This window comes from Opisthorchis viverrini (genome assembly GCF_000715545.1).
Source record: "Opisthorchis viverrini unplaced genomic scaffold opera_v5_136, whole genome shotgun sequence".
In the NCBI taxonomy this organism is placed as follows: Eukaryota; Metazoa; Platyhelminthes; class Trematoda; order Opisthorchiida; family Opisthorchiidae; genus Opisthorchis; species Opisthorchis viverrini.
The window spans coordinates 1,062,505-1,078,656 of record NW_008751793.1 but is presented as its reverse complement, the minus strand read 5'-3'; the positions used below and the strand labels follow the sequence as shown (position 1 = coordinate 1,078,656).

Here is a 16,152-nt window from a genome sequence, read left to right as displayed (position 1 = left end):
GATGCCTCGATCGTTCGAGCTCCAGATGGCTATAATGGCTAATTAGTTACCGACCCTTGAATCACCCGTTTCGATAATGCACCTTACCCTACGTCTAGAAAAGCCCTCTTCACGTATGGCTTCGACGAACCACTATAAAAGGGTCGGCTGCGTATACCAAGTTGACCACCACGCCACCGATCCAGCCATGAGGAACCCCACAGGCCATTTGATCCTCTACCTAGCTGGTCGATTTGTAACCAGTCCAGCCGAATAAACATACTCCCTTGCAGTACAAGTGCAGACAGTTAACAGCGAGGTCTGCGAAACCCACTAAACTTCACATGAAATCGGGACACTAAGCCCTCGAGCAATCTCCTCAGAAGACACTACCTTCGAAGAAACCATATGTTAAAGTTCCTCATCGCAAGCTTCCAGGAGGAGACTAATCCCCAATAACTTTGGGGGGCATATCCATTGGTTCCCTGAATAACTAGAGTGCTCCTGAATAGTAAATCTGTTGAAAACACTGCACCACCGACTCAGGTTTGCCAGTTAGGTGACTGTGATTCGTTACCGAGTGCTGACTTGCGCATCGCTCCGCTCAGGATGTAGTGAATTCTCGCGGTGAAGACATCAGCGAAGGTGCATGATGTTAAGGCCAACGTCAAGTTTTTCAACCATGAATTACGATGGACTTAAATTACTTCAATTTAGTTTCTGACGCCACAAAAGAGTGGATGGAAACTGCCAGCAATGCTCTCTTAGGCTATCCTACAATCGCAGCTTCTCTAGCTGTCCCAATACGTAAACCGAGAGAATCAAACCCAACCCACGCGTGGATGTTTCGAAGGAACGGAAAACCCCGGAGCATGCTTACCGAAGGATGCGAAATGCAAGCAGGAACTAAAGGCCACTTCCGACTTCCAATCTTGTGTATTGTGCAGACTGATATTCTTCGAATAGCGGAGAATCATTTGCATAAGTAGAACTTTTCCCCACGCGTAATTCTCTTCCATACGTTCGGACATTTATAGTGTGAATTATATAGTAAAATCGAACAAAAGGATACGGAGCAGACCTGGCGAGCCAACTGGTTTTCGGCAATCACAAGTAAATGTGACACCATTAAAGTGAAGGACAACAAGCATGGTGGAAAACCTCGATGGCATTCTCCCTCCTCAAATGCACCTAAAAATAGGCACCGTAATATCAGCAACGTCACCTATATCATGATGACCGTAAGCCATGCACATCCTTGGTAAGAAGACAAATGACTTCATGGTACCAGTTTTCCGGGAAGCAACTTCGTGCAGAAAGGCATCTCAGTGCTTCCTAGGCTGAGGCAGAGTCTGAACTCAGCCCATAGCTCCAGCTGAGGTGGCCAAGCGAGATGCTGAGAATACTCAGCTCAGTTATTTAGCCGCCACCCTTTGGTTATACACCGGATTCCAAAAATCTCCGAATAGTTCACTAGATGCCGTTTCAAGTCCCAAGGCTTCCTATTCTACCCGGGTTCAGAATGCGCACAGATTTTATGAGATGAGGTTTAGCGAACATAGCTGGATTTCCCCTAGGGTCCGATAGGACGCAACTTCTTTCACCATGAACTGATGATGATGTAGGGACGACAGCTGTAAACTTGGATCCTTATTGAGTGGCCGCCCCGCAAGTCAGTGTTAACATTCGCACATTATATTTAGTGACTCGTCTCATCCCAATGACAATTGACATCTTTCGAGAACGCAGGTTTTGGAGCTTCACAAATGCCAATTTCCTTATCCCATCCAACTAACGAGTAAGATGGTCCGCTTTTTTTTCGGTGAAACCTATCGAAGTCACCCAAGACCTTTAATAGAGACCGCATGTCAGCAGAGCTCCACTGCTGGTAGTCAATGGTTACGCGACGAACCGGGTTGTCCAGCACCATGAAGGAAAGTAGCGCAACGGCATCCACTGTGTCCAACCCAATAAGCCATGGGTTTCATGGTCGTCACGAAACTCGAAAGAAGCACAACAGCTGAACTACTGTCAGGTAGCTCAAGCCTAGACAGGAACATCCGGAAAGGCAGAATCCGGTCCAAACTGATCTTCCTGTTTTAAGAACTGAACCACCTCGAACAAGGATCGGCACAAAGCTGACCACCATTTGGCCTTAGTAATAAAAATAGCCAGAGAATGAGGCAAACCATGTGAGAAGTTGAGACGTCCGCCTATTGCACTAGCAGCCCTGACGAACTCGTGGAAAACAAGTGTGCCTAGTTTCACATGAAGGAAAGTACTGTAAACAGAGCGCCACAGTTCGCTGACGCATATGCAGGAAGTGTGATATTATTTCGGCTGATGCGAGTCCATATACAAGCTGAGATACGAAACGCAGAGACGACCACCTGCGGGGACCCTTGTGACCAGTCCTTCATCGGGGAGCTGAGTTACACCAATGTCACCCAAATCTGCTAGGTGCACAGAGAAGCTGCATTAAAATAGGCAGTGGCGTCTGAACGAATATCGTACTTGAATATGACTTACTAAGAAAAGATTAACACTAAATGGAACTGTGCAGAGTTTTGCCTTGTCCACGAGTTCATCGTGTAATGGCCAATAGCATCAAAATAACGGCGTTTGCACAGTCCGTAGATGTATAGAGCAAGAAATACCGGCAGCGCAAAAACTAAGAAAACGGAACTAGCAGCCCCCTCAATCAATGTCTTCGGCTCACACTTGAAGCCCACCACGGCGCAACATGCAGAAGGTAAGCCGTCAAATATGTTCCAGCTCTTATCCTGGACGCAGGCAGGAGCCAATACTACGACCTGTGCGAATCGCAACACTCGCCGTCCACCTAACCATGGTCTTCTAGTGACCATTGTTCAACCTTAAAAAGTCCGCCTACGAATCTGCATCTCTCCGACCAGACTTGACACTATAGTCACCCTAATTCACCTCCAGCAATCTGGTTTGCCAGCCTATCTTAGCTCACCCACAAACGGGGTCAGTCTCCATTTTGAACTGGTAGTTGTGTCGTGGGAGTTCAGATTGCCCATCGGTCCCAAACACACTGTTCGATGGGACGCTCTGTAGTGCCCAAGGTCTACCCTCAACTTCCTTCTACCTACTTGACTTAGTTTATACACTAAGGCGCCTCTAACCGATGATTCGCCAAAAACCACCCAGGTCCCAACACGGCGCCGTCGCCCCGCCTTACCGCCGAGAGCGGTAAGACAAGCGACTTTCTTTACCCACTATATAGCTATCCGTTAATCTCTAGGGATCATTGCCCAGGTTTCCGGATACCAACCCGGAGATCAGCTCCGAAACAAAATTTTCGAGACTTAAAAGGTGCTACCAAGTTCTGACGTCTTCGGCTAGCTTATACCACATGGACTTTTTTGCTACAAATGCGAATTGCTATTTCCAATGTTGCTGAGTACGAGATCTCCTTCAGCCACAATCCACTTGTGTAGTGAAGTTTCCCGGAGGACACAACCGACCGGCTAAGTTGCGATACGCAGGTGGACATGGCGACCAGTGAAAGCGCTTGCTTGGCTTGTTTGAGTCTTTAGTGAGCTTGTTACGGAACATTCCCTCTCAACGATCCCGCACCAGGCTTGGCTCTATGGATCCTTCCACCGTGAAAAAAATTACGTCACATCTTACCACTCAGAAGTGGGCAATGAACCCCCTTAGTTATACGGTTGACATGCTTGGAAAGCCACAACTCGGTGCTTTGTTGAACACTTGGACTAGTTGATTTACTGAAGCATCATACGGAATTTTTTCCTTATCAACCGTATACCATGTCCCTCCTCTCCCCCCGTCTCGTGACAGTCTCCAGTGCAACGGTTTGCGAAAGTATCTGGATAATCTACGGAGTAAGCCAGAGGCAACTTATATCTCACTCAACTGCAATTCTTCAATACTTATCCCAGTCGGACCACTGATCAGCATGTAGATGCACCCAGACCGGCCAGCACCTTAACACATCGGATTAAGGATATTCCAGCCTTCACCGGGCCTACCGATTTGGAGAACGCGAGCCGTTTTCCACACAGTACATACAACTAGGTGGAACGAGTACACACAATTCGATATCCATTCTGGGACAACGCGGCACACTTACCATTAATGGAAGGCGGACAATAGTTACTTCAGGTCAAGCAAGCAACCACCTGGCTTGTAACAGGTCAAGCGGCTGAACACAGTACACAAAAGGTGAAGATACCCCCCTCTCAAGCGGACTTGAGAGGGTTTGCCGAACAGCACACGGGGTGACAGGTCCCAGCCGATAGGTCGAAACCTGATGTGACGGATGACCACAGAGCTCAGTGCAGTGTAACCTGTAACACCTCCAATGATAGATCTTACAGGACTGACCACGATCTCCTGAGAAAGCTGTGTTCAGAACCCTTCCACCGCGACCTACGGAATCGCTCGTCCTCTGAACTGATCATATCGCTCATCTGCAGCGATCTTTAGGCGCACCGCCGCCATGCAACCCCAGACAACGGGGTTGATACATTGCCAGGTTGTGCAAGCCCAGGCTGGGGTACTCGCAGAGAGTTGAGTTCAAACGTAGGTGCTCGCCGTTAGCTAGTTCGCACCACAACCAAATTCTTGTTGCACTAACAGACCCAGATAGCACAATTATGTGTATCGGGACACAGAGGGCGAAAGGTGGCACATGTTCGTGCACCGGACACGCTCTGCACCGATCACAGGGGCTGTCATGGACGCTCCTACTAAGGGTGACGAGCAAACTACCCATATAGGAATCAGTAGAAGAGCTGTGGACGAATACGGAGAAATCTGCTTCGAAACCGGTTTTTGTTATCATAACCAAAAGGCCCTGTATGACCGACAACACAAAAAGAAAATAGACCACCGGTGTCTGTTCAATACTGAGTTCGTTCTAGTCAGTACAGGGTCGGACGAAGAGCGATGTCCGGGAATGGGAAATCCGCAGCCTATGAGCGAGCATAACTCGTCCATTGACGAGGAGCTGTTCTATCTGGCGTACGTTTGCATCGCTAGTACGTTATTCCACTGAAGAACGCCTGTGACATCAGCCATCAAAAACATAACCCGCGGGAATACATGTCAGTTCTCGGCATCATCAAGCAACCTTACGGATAAAACTACCCGCAAAGCACACCAGGAACTGCATCCAATACAGTCAACATACTATCCCGAGACGACTGTCACCGGGGTGGGGACGTCCAAGAGACGAAGTAGTTGCTGAGGTTAACAACCGTCACTAGGCTGGCGCTTACCTTCAGTAGCAAACATGCGCTGCCGGCGGAAGGGACGCTGGCCTTAGTACACGTCACCGAGTGAATTTAGAGGGGCGGCGGTGATACCGGACGGAAATTGGCATTCATGAACATGGAACAGTGAGCAACGAACTGGTCTTACGGCTTGATGTTTGGCTTCCCTCCTCATAAACCCATCAGACGTCAACCGCCTACACTACCCGCGCTGTCAACGAAGTTAACCATCGCGATTCATCCGAATCAGGCCGAATTGAAAAAGCTCCATCACTAGGCACACAAGGACTTCTTTAAGAAGTTATCGTCCGCTACTGGGTGAAACGGTGGATAATGCTAATCCTACCAGGCTGGTCGTACGAGCAGTCGTACCATCTTCATTGTGCTAACTAATCTCCAACCCCAATCCATCACGATATAACAAACTACGAAGTCCGTTTCAATTCAAAATGATACAAAGCCGGTGTTCACGCCTTCCTTACAAGTTGCTCCTTTTATTACACTACTTTAGCTGCACTGCCCGACATGTCTAGGTGGGGAGAGCGGCGGACCTAAAGCTCGATTTTCGAAGCCCGTAAACCATGAACCCGACTCGCTTCGACAACGATCTTTCTCTCCACGAAGCACCAATTCGACCCACGTCTACCACACTACTTGTACAAGCGATTCGGATGACAAACCACGGGTCGAGGCTCTCGGTAACACTGACGACACTCCAATGAATGGCCTGTCTTCAAAAATTATAAATGTTAGTACAAAAATCTTTAAACGCGTATCAGACGGACATACGGCAAAAGGTCTCACTCGAAACAATTTCCAATCGGGTCTACAATAGCATGAATGATTTTGCGCAACGTTAGCTACAGTAAATGCAAAATGAGGCGCAAAAACGCTTTAGGTGTAGAACATTAAAACCGGGCGTGATATACAAGTCACTCAAGAAACAGATACAGATGGATTTGCCGTTTGACACATAGTCTGGATCGTCTCGACACGCTGTTCCAAGGGGTCTCAGAACAAACACTGGAGAATGCGAAGTTCAATGATTATATTGCGACTTTCTACACATCACCAACGCCTCCCTCTTCTTCATCGAGGTCCTGCTCATCATCTTCATCGTCATCATCTTCGTCGTTTTCTTGAATGAAACCAAACAATTGAAGAAACCAATTAAGAACCAGCCATCAGTAAACAGACATCAATCTACGAAACTTGGGCCCGACTTACCGTTCTCCTCATCCATGTCAGGGGACAAGTAGTACTGTAGAGGATTTGGCCATAAATCATCCTTGATAACTTCACCAAGCTCATCTCCGAATGCGGACGATTCATCTGTGAACCAACAGAAGAAGCTGTCTTGTGACTGGTCTTCAAAGGCACGTTTCTTCTGTTCTCCATTGTTTTTCTTCCCAGCCTTGGCAGTCAGATCTTTCCCAGGGTACCACTCAATCTTCGTGTACTTGGATGACGGTTCACCGGTGTCACCAAGATGGAATTCCTTCGTCAGAACAGGGTTCTTAAACCATTCATTCTTATCGAAGTGCTAAAGTATGGAGCGGTTAATTGGCACACAGAAACTTACGAAGTTGATTTGGAAACCAGACTTGATATCCTCGAATTCTTGAACCTCTACCTTCCTCAAGTACTTTAAAACAGCCTCATCAGTGGTGGTCAGGAGATCTGAGAGCTGAGGATGGTTGACAAACGCGGTCAGCCAAAAATTGGGGATCTTCGCTATCAGCTCCGACCTTTTCTCGAAATGCGGTTGCCGCATTTTGTTGAACTTTTGCTCAACTTTGAGGATTTCTTCGCTAGCTTGCTCGTTTAGGTTGTCAATCGCATTCTGAACCTCCTCAATCTCGTCAATAATGGCGTTAGTCGAAGCACCTAAACGGGCATGTACAGGTTTCCGTCAGCAACGCGGAACAATCAAAACAGGAGAGAACAGGAGAAAATACTGTAAGAGACTTACCCATATCTCCATCTGCGCCTGAATCATTGCTGGCTCGGGGAACCTTGGGTTGGGTCGCCATTGTGCTGAGAAGTACGCACACCCGGGAACAGGATATAAAAATGGCCTCTAGGGCGTTAAAACAAAAATAGTCCGTCAGTCTTACGTGTTGATCAGAACAGACTGGGCGTTTTCAAGCTTGGAGGGATCGCCAAAGAAGCAGGATCCGATTTGCTTGTCATAAAAACCTTAGCACACCCGGCGGGCAAGTTGAATATGAAATGGAAGCTAGTCATAATGAACCGACAGCAACTTCATGAACCTCTGTGGGCTGCATGGGGTAGCCTAAATCAGGTCGGGTGGGGACGGCTTTCTCATTAAGGAGCAACTTCAAATTCACTGGACTTCTGCCACCTTGAACTAAAGAACCGTAGATCCCAAAGGGTAATAATATGTCTAAAGGAATTTTCTCAGGGCGTTTTGCAGATGGGACAAGTGCACAGCTTCCTCGACAACTGACGTCTGCAATCCCCTATTTGATTGCTTTGCCCAGTTCATGTGTGCACGTGGAGAAAATATCTTCATCAGTGCACCAAGCTACTCCCCTCCTTTTTGCTCTTCAACACTATGTTCCTTTCCTTCTTCATTTGTCTCCAGCTCCAGTATTTGAAGTATATTCGTCTTCTTCCAGTTGCAATTTCGGTTTACATACCGCGTTTCTGTCACATTCCCTTGCAATTGCAACCCTTTTTCCAGTCTAATTTTCCCGTGTGGTTTTTCCCTGTCTACAGTATCCGAACGCATACGCACCGCTAGATTTCCTCATTACTCCTTTCAAATCTCTCAAGATGTAGCCCACCTAAACCATCGCAGTAAAATGCTCCTCAGAAAGCACCGCTCATGCCAAGGATGAGTATTCTGCCTACAGTATCCTACGGGACTTCAGCGAACACCTAACACTTATGATCGGAGTGGTCATTATTGCTGGGAAAGTGTTGCTCCGAGGAAACCGGTCCAGCTATTCGTTACATGGCGCGCTTTGCTTTCGCATTTCCGCAAGCACAACCGGCTACTAGTTTCCTGTTTCCGACGGACGCCTCGGTTGGCGCTAGTTTATTTTCAGAGGAAGACATCATTTGAGCCGTTGAATGCACCTCATACCCCGTTTAGATGTGAAGGACACACTCCTCGCCAGGCTTCCGAGGAGCTCCTGATGCCTCCATGGTCCCCTGAGGCACATCTGGTGACTCTGATACTGCATCATCTTTTAGGTTGACAATGAAATTCCCCACGTTCATTCTGTCCCATTTGTAACCCCCGCCCCACTTTTGTGTTTTGTGTGTATATATGAACTGACGTTTGTTTGTCCTTACCACCTCACCCACTTGGCCTTGAGGTCATCCGGCCACTTGTAGCCGAAGTTGCTCATGTGACGTCGCACGTGGGAGCCTGCTTGCCCCCTTGGTTTGTACTTTTGTAGTCCAAGTGGACCGTTTGTTTTGGACGCGTATCTACTGTCGAGGTTTGTATAATTTGTGAATTTGTCTAACTTTATTAGTACGGTATCGAAACCCAGCTCTTAGTACATTATAGAAACCCAGCTCCGACTTTGTTTTGCCTACTCGGAGATTCAGGTATTAGGCGACACTCGAAGATACCGTTCGCCCGGTACAGTACTCGACATCTTACGTCGTCTTGTTTGAAATAAGGATGTCAATTTTCGGAACTATTGTGAAAGAAACCAGATCCATGGACGTGGAAACGATTGAAGCTGCGGAGGGAACATCGCATTGCAGTTTGCTTCGCGCCCCGGCTCTTATAAGGAACTTTGTGCATCTAGTTGTAAAAGTAGTGTAGCCAAGACCGCTTTAAGGATTGCTCAGCTTCAGGAGTGCTGGGTTAAGCGAGAGGTTGAGCTCCAGTTGGCTCTCTTAGAGGCACATAGGAAAACCGAATTAGCCAGGATTGAGCTGGAGGCCGGAAAGGACCCACTAGATGAAGTCTGGGAACCAGTGGCCGCAAATGAACGATTAACGCGGTACGCTAAAGCATATCAGATAGAGAAAAGACCTCTAGGATATGTTGATGATATTTGAGAGCCATTTGCAGGGCCAAAACCGGCCATTTCCGTCACTCTGGTGTCAGCCACTATGGAACTACCGAAGGTGGAACTATCATACTTTGATGGTAATCCGTGTCATTACCGGAGTTTCACCCGCCAATTTGAGTTGTACATTGAGAGCAGGGTGCAAAACGCCGGTCAGAGGCTCCTTTATCTGATGCATTACTGTCAAGGCGAAGCGAAGGCGGCCATTGAAGTATGTGTGATGCTCCCGCCGGAAGTATCATACTCCAGAGCTCGGGAGATTCCATGCAATCTCTTTGGTCAGCCTCATTATCGCTCGATGTCTAATAGAAAGCCTGTTTCGGTTTGCACAACAGATCACTGGAGCAGCCAAGTCTTTGTCGGACTTGTGTATAAAAATGCGCTGGAGCAAATGTGTCACGTCTCAGACTTGCACTCACTAGCGGTTTTAGAGAGAAATGTGCGTTCTCTTCCCTCGCCATTGCAACATAAATGGGCTGAGGTGGCAGATCGGATATCTATGAGTGACCGGTACTCAACGTTCACAGACTTGTCGGAGTTTGTGAACACGCGCTCCCGAGCTGCAAGGAGTCGGTTTGGGCAACTGGCTCCATAGGGGGACGTGAGACGCCCTATTGCAACGCCAACTTCTACCAACCAAGCCCCTAGACGGGATGGTTTTACCAGTTTCCTAAATAACATCAGGCCAGGCGCAGACGGTCGTCTAGGTGCATGCGCATTATGTTCACCGCCTCACCCAATTTCCAGGTGCAAGCGCTTTCTGTCTATGAAAGTTCCTGACAGATGGAAATGCATACGGGAGCATAATGCATGCTTTGCCTGTTTGGGAGACTCCCACATGACCAGGGATTGCAAGCCAGTAGTTCGATCCGGCCAGCCATGTTGTAGGGGACGGCACCATAGGTTGTTAGATACATCACAACCCGGAAACAAAGCTTCAGCATCCTAAGAGGCGGAGGTGTGCCTTAACTCGAGTTAGTCGGCTTCCGGTACGCCTAGGAGTTGTCGCTATCAAGCTTGACAGTCCTGCAGGAAAGGTGACAACGTATGCAGTTTTAGGTGCTGGGTTCGGCATAATGTTAGTTAGGCGGGACATTTTGGTGAAAAAATGGGTCAGGCTGCTACCCACGTCTATGGCCATTGATACACTGGGTGGTTCCATGGGATGCACATCAGAAGCTAATGACATCAGGCTTTTATCAGTGGATGAAAGCCAGTCGACAGATATTGACAGGGCATTCGTCGTTGACAGCTTACCTATGCGAGCTGTCCCATCTATTAAAGAGGCGGCTCGCAAGTGGCCTCACCTTAAGGAAGTTTCCTCCGACGAACTGACTGAAGACGATGTGGGAATGCTTATTGGTTGTGACGTATCTGAAGCGCCCTGAATCTTCGACCAGCACCTGGGGGGTAAAAAAAGCCGTTTGCTGTTGGATAATTCGGTTGGATAATTCTTGGTCCGATGAAAAACGGGACGAAGCAGAAGGTCGTCCGTCGTTTTACAACGGGTTACAGCCAGGGCATCCAGGAGCATTTGCAGCGACTGAACAACTCGGAATTCGCAGACACTTCAGCATCGAACACTAGTCTCTCTTTAGAGGATCAAAGAGCACTGTTGATAGCGAAGACTGGTGCGGTGCCAGTAAGTGGGCACTATCAGCTGCCGGTCTCGTGGAAGGATAACGCACTTGCCCTACTCGATAACTTCCAGGTGGCTAGAAAACGTCTGGGTACTATGAAATCTAGGCTGTTCAAGGATCGTGTTATACACGGGAAGTACGATATGGAGAAAGGATACATTGAACGCGTGGCAGATACTACCACATTGTCATTAGATTCAAAGCAGTGGTATCTCCCAGATCATCCGGTTATTAACCCAAAAAAACATAAAAGATTCGGGTTGTATTTGACTGCTCTGCCAAATGTCATGGTGTTCCTGAACGATCACGTGTATCAGGGCCCTGATTTAACACCAAAACTTGTAAATGTTATGCTGGACTTTCGTTTAGAGCAAGTTGCTGTGGCAGCCGACATCGAAGAGATGTTCCGCGGTACGTTTGAAATCGTTTTCGTTTTTCCCTCGTGCAAATTCGTGAAAGACTTTTTTCGTTGTTCAATCTATTCACAGAGTACATACGAGTAATTTTTGAATTTTATTACTTTAACAAAACATTTGAGAGATAACCCCTTATATTTTGCGCACACTTCCAATTTTACATCTAGTCCGAAACATGGCATCAATTTATACCGATTGCCCTCTGCAGCCATTGATGGACCACAACAGATGTGGGCGAAATGGCTGCCCGTCGAACGTCAAACGCAGTATACAATGCCACACCGGCAAGGCCTGGTGGCATTTCAAATGCACGGGTATACAGGACGACCAGATAAGCCGACTGGCCAACTCTCCTGACCCGTTTGTCTGCGCCAGCTGCTCTGCGTCAGGGGTTTAATGAATACCGCAGCGAAGAAGAGAGTCCCACAAAACGGTAACCGATCCCAGGTGCAGATTCAGCAAGACCACTGTCAGTGTTCCGCCTTAATCGGGATACTCGACGCGAAATTAGGGCGTCTTTCTGTCAGGGCGCGCCCAGACAAAAGAAAAACTACATGTGCAGAGAGTGACGCATCCCCAAGGTCACCATTGGTTTGACACGTCCGGAAAGTAGGTGAGTTAACCTCGCCCGCGAAAAACGGCTCTCACCAAACGGCTTAGCACCGCACAACCAGCGTAGTGAGCCTGAGAATATTCACGACGGGACCACCCCCATTGGCTGTATGGAGCGAACGACCATATATGGCCATTTAGTCATCCTATATATTTACTTAGAGGCCCTGTATGTTTTGTCCTGGCAATACAACCATGTCCCCAGTTCTCTGTCTTCTCCCTATGGCGTAGTCTGGCAGGCTCAGTGCAGGCGTAACCCAATAGCTCGGCCACCGCGCGCATATACAACACTGGAGATGGGATAAACACCGCGCAATAATTCACATGACGAATGATCACATATCACGAACGAAGCTCATTATCAACCAAACGGCGGAGAAGATTTTGGTTGATTTCCATCAGTTTGTCAATTTCCGCTCTGAGATGCTTCACCTCACCCGGATCTGGTTCGTCTCCTACAATACCACTAGCCATTTCATAAAAATCCATGTAGATGCCGGCCCAGTGGTGAGATAAATCGTAGCGTTCGTTTGTGGAAGGGAGGCGAATTCGAACCAAGTCATCCAAATGTCATCCAAAATGGTGCTTAAGCGGTCCAATGAGACACAATGTTTTGTTTGGCGATCTTGATCTATCTTCCGTATTGAACTTTGATTGATCCGAACTAGTAGGTTGGCGGGGGCCTCCAAAGACGAGAGCCAATCTGGTCCTGATGCCATACACATGCCAGTCAACTGTTGAGGATTGGAAATTTCCCCCGCGATGGTCGGATTGAGCACAGAGAACTGCTGAAAGGTTGTAAGAAGAGAATTTGTACGCAGCACTTTGACCGTTCCGCCACGACAGCCTGCGATAAGCAAGTTATGATCATCCGGGGAGATGACGAGGGCGATGATAGTTTTCTGCGCAGGCTGCAACTTTGAACTGACGAAACATCGACGGACTTCCTTATTCGGTACTGGGCTGCACTTGGTGTGGTCCAAACTACATGTATACAGCAGACCTTCAGTTCCACCGGAGATGATTCTACCATCAATGGCTGGCAAGGGACACAGACTACGTGGTCCTCCAACAACGCTAGTCAATGCAACAGAGATGACAGTACCGTCCAGGGCATCCAGCAGCTTTAATCCTTCTGACCCAGCAACAAGCGGGTTTTGTTGCATGAATTCGATACAAGGTAATCTCTGGCTCACTTGGATGAGATACCATAAAGGAATATTTTTGGTATCTGGATTGGTAAAACTCAGACCATTATCTCCATCCGGTGAAGTCTCAATGTGGTCACCAAACCTGGCAGACGGGTGTTCACAATGGCAATTTCATTCGAACAGATGCAGTCTCTTCTCAGACAGCGGCAGCAACAGTTTGAGCTGGCGCAGTTGAAGCTCATCGAGACACTCACCGAAAAATCGTCACTACAGAAGCCGATTAACCAGACTACTGAGCGGTCAACTTCGTTGATCGACATGATGCTCAACGCGATCCCATCCCCTTCACCAGTGTTGTACTGTGCGGGTGGCCGAGCTATTGGGTTACGCCTGCACTGAGCTTGCCAGACTACGCCATAGGGAGAAGACAGAGAACTGGGGACATGGTTGTATTGCCAGGACAAAACATACAGAGACTCTACGTAAATATATAGGGTGACTAAACGGCCAAATATGGTCGTTCGCTCCATACAGCCAATGGGGGTGGTCCCGTCGTGAACATTCTCAGACCCACTACTACGAAACAGGCTTCCACCGGGCACCAATTCAGCCGACCCCAAACTCATGACCAAGCCGATTGTGGTCATACCCCCTGTGCTCCGAAAGCAGCCTGACGAATCCAGCAGCGTCTCCGGACAGCAGTTTTTATTCGACCATCACAGGCCTCTCGCCCACCAAAGGCAGGGACGCCCTGGAGGAGGCAAGCAGCGCCCAAACTATGTGGGGCTATCAACGCTTATCTCCGTATCAGAGGGCATAGCTTCAGCCGTGCACTCCTCAACAATGACACAGCCTCCGAACTGGACTGAGTCGGATGTGCGGGGACAAGAAGCAAAGCCAATCTCCAGCTCCACTCCGTCAAAAGCGGTATCTCTGCTTGTGGACACAACCGTCGCCCAGGGTCCCGACAACCAAAGCCACAAACATGACTACAGCCATCCGTGAAAACTGCTGGCTGGCTTCAAGGTGCAGTCCTCCGCGAAACCGAGCCCTTTGAGAGCGCCACCAAAATCATTACTTCTTGGTGCCACCACCCAGCGCTCAGGGCCTCACAGAGACACTTTTCCTGTCAAACCGCGCCAAAACACCCAAGGGTCCAGAAAGGCGAAAGCTTGCAGCAAACCTTTGGTCAACAGCAAATCTGGTCGACAAAAATGGGATGCCGAAAGAGCTACAAACAGCATCGGTCGAAAGTTTTGCCCATGGGGAAAAAACTCCGTCCCCCAAAGCCGAAAGGCCCGAGCAAATCGAGCTCCCACGGAACGAAAAAACCTCACTGGCGAAAAGCACCCTTAGAAACCACGAAGACAGGAAGCAGACAACATCGTCCCAGGGGCCGTCTTGGAGCCTTGGCCTCAGACCCAAACCCGGTGCACAACTCTTATGTCTGCTAACCACCCTGGTCACTCAGCTTTCGGCTCCTCACCCTCGGAGGCAGCAGTTACAGTGTTGAAATGCTTGTCCACAAACTGCCTCAGCCTTTTCAACAAAATCGGCGATGTTAAACAGTCAGCTTGCCTTGAACGACCGTCCATAATCGAACTCACAGTGACCTGGCTCAGATCAGATGTCTCTGCCGCGGAGATATCGATAGACGGTTACTCTATTTTTCGAGCTGACTCAAAACGAGCGAGGGCTGGTTGGGTTGCTCTGTACTTACATGAGGCCCTACCAATCCTATGTGTCCACTCTGACACCTCCCCTGCACCATTTTGTGATGCACTGTGGGTCCAAATACCGCTGCGCGGGTCTGATTCTCTCCTTCTCGGCATGTTCTCCCGTAGCCCTTCGAGTCCTCCTGAAGATGACCACTTCCTCATACAAACCCCTGAGCAACTCTCCTCCAACTACCACTTCACTCATTTCCTGCTGGCAGGTGACTTCAACGCTCCAAAGGCCTCCTGGTTTGAGCTCCAGAGCGTCGAGTAAGGCGGGCTTTTCTGTTTCAGCTGTTTGAAGTCTTTCAGCAGAGCGCTTAGACCATACATGTCGTTGCACCCACCAGATACCGCGCAGGCCAACTGCCATCCCTCCTGGATTTGGTCATCACCAACGAAAGACACTTCGTTGATCAGGTAACAATTAACGCTCCACTGAGACAAAGTGACCACTGTGTGCTGACCTTTGATTTCATCTGCTATTGGGCCAGAACTCCCAAACCTCAAACGTGGTTTCGAGACTTCTGCCGTGCAGACTTCTCAGGAATGCGCATCTTCCTTGAACAAGTCACGCTGGGACCAGCTCCGGTGGAAGAACTATATAGGACCATTATACAGAAAGTTCACGAGACCGAGGAGACGTTCGTCCCAAAAAAACTGGCACGCGCTCGGATGAACTGCAGGATGCGAAAAAGGAGTCCGCGACTTCTGGAAAAAAGATCTCAACTCTTTTTCAAAAAGTTGACCACAGGGGACACAGAAGATGAGCTGGCATTTCTTAAAATGCGGAACCGCTGTAAATCGAAAATCCGCCAATGGAATATACGAAAGCAAGCCACCATTCTGGACGTCGCTCGGAAAAATAAAAACGTACCGTTCAAGTACATGAGACATCGCCGCAGAAACAAGCCATCCGCGTTCTCCTTGAGGGACAGAAACGGAGAACCGCCAAATGACCCAACAGTGGTATCTCAGGTTTACAGAGAACACTATGCGTATCCATACTCAACGCCAGCGTCCTCGTCGCATCCACTCTTGTCAAGACGTAACTACGAACAGCCTCTAACCGACTTGGTGTCAACGGTGGGGGACATTTGTCAACTCTTGCACAAGATCAACCCATTCTGCACGTTGGGGCCCGACGAGGTCCATCCAAGGATCCTGAAAGAAACGTCCTCCGTGAGAAACATCCTTTGTAAGTCACTTGACGAAGGCCGCCTTTCCCTGCTTAGAAGGAAGCGATTGTCACGCCAATCTACAAAACTGGTGACCGACTATCGCCTGGCAGCTACAGGCCTATAAGCCTCACTAGCG

General features: G+C 48.6%; 3 protein-coding genes across 3 annotated transcripts; 1 reads left to right on the top strand and 2 right to left on the bottom strand.

Moving 5' to 3' along the window:
* Positions 1–4,660: 4,660 nt before the first annotated feature.
* T265_06563 (hypothetical protein) lies at positions 4,661–5,026 on the top strand (the record flags this gene model as incomplete). The annotated part of the gene is made up of 1 exon (XM_009171859.1): positions 4,661–5,026. The coding sequence occupies one exon, from the start codon at positions 4,661–4,663 to the stop codon at positions 5,024–5,026; it is 366 nt and encodes a 121-aa protein (XP_009170123.1).
* A 933-nt stretch (positions 5,027–5,959) lies between these two features.
* On the bottom strand, positions 5,960–7,315 carry T265_06562 (hypothetical protein; the record flags this gene model as incomplete). The annotated part of the gene is made up of 4 exons (XM_009171858.1): positions 5,960–6,381; positions 6,471–6,786; positions 6,826–7,130; positions 7,216–7,315. 4 exons carry the CDS (start codon positions 7,274–7,276, stop codon positions 6,305–6,307), a joined length of 759 nt encoding a protein of 252 aa, XP_009170122.1.
* Positions 7,316–12,424: 5,109 nt separating this feature from the next.
* On the bottom strand, positions 12,425–13,135 carry T265_06561 (hypothetical protein; the record flags this gene model as incomplete). Its single annotated transcript, XM_009171857.1, has 1 exon — positions 12,425–13,135. One exon carries the CDS (start codon positions 13,133–13,135, stop codon positions 12,425–12,427), a length of 711 nt encoding a protein of 236 aa, XP_009170121.1.
* Positions 13,136–16,152: the final 3,017 nt, after the last annotated feature.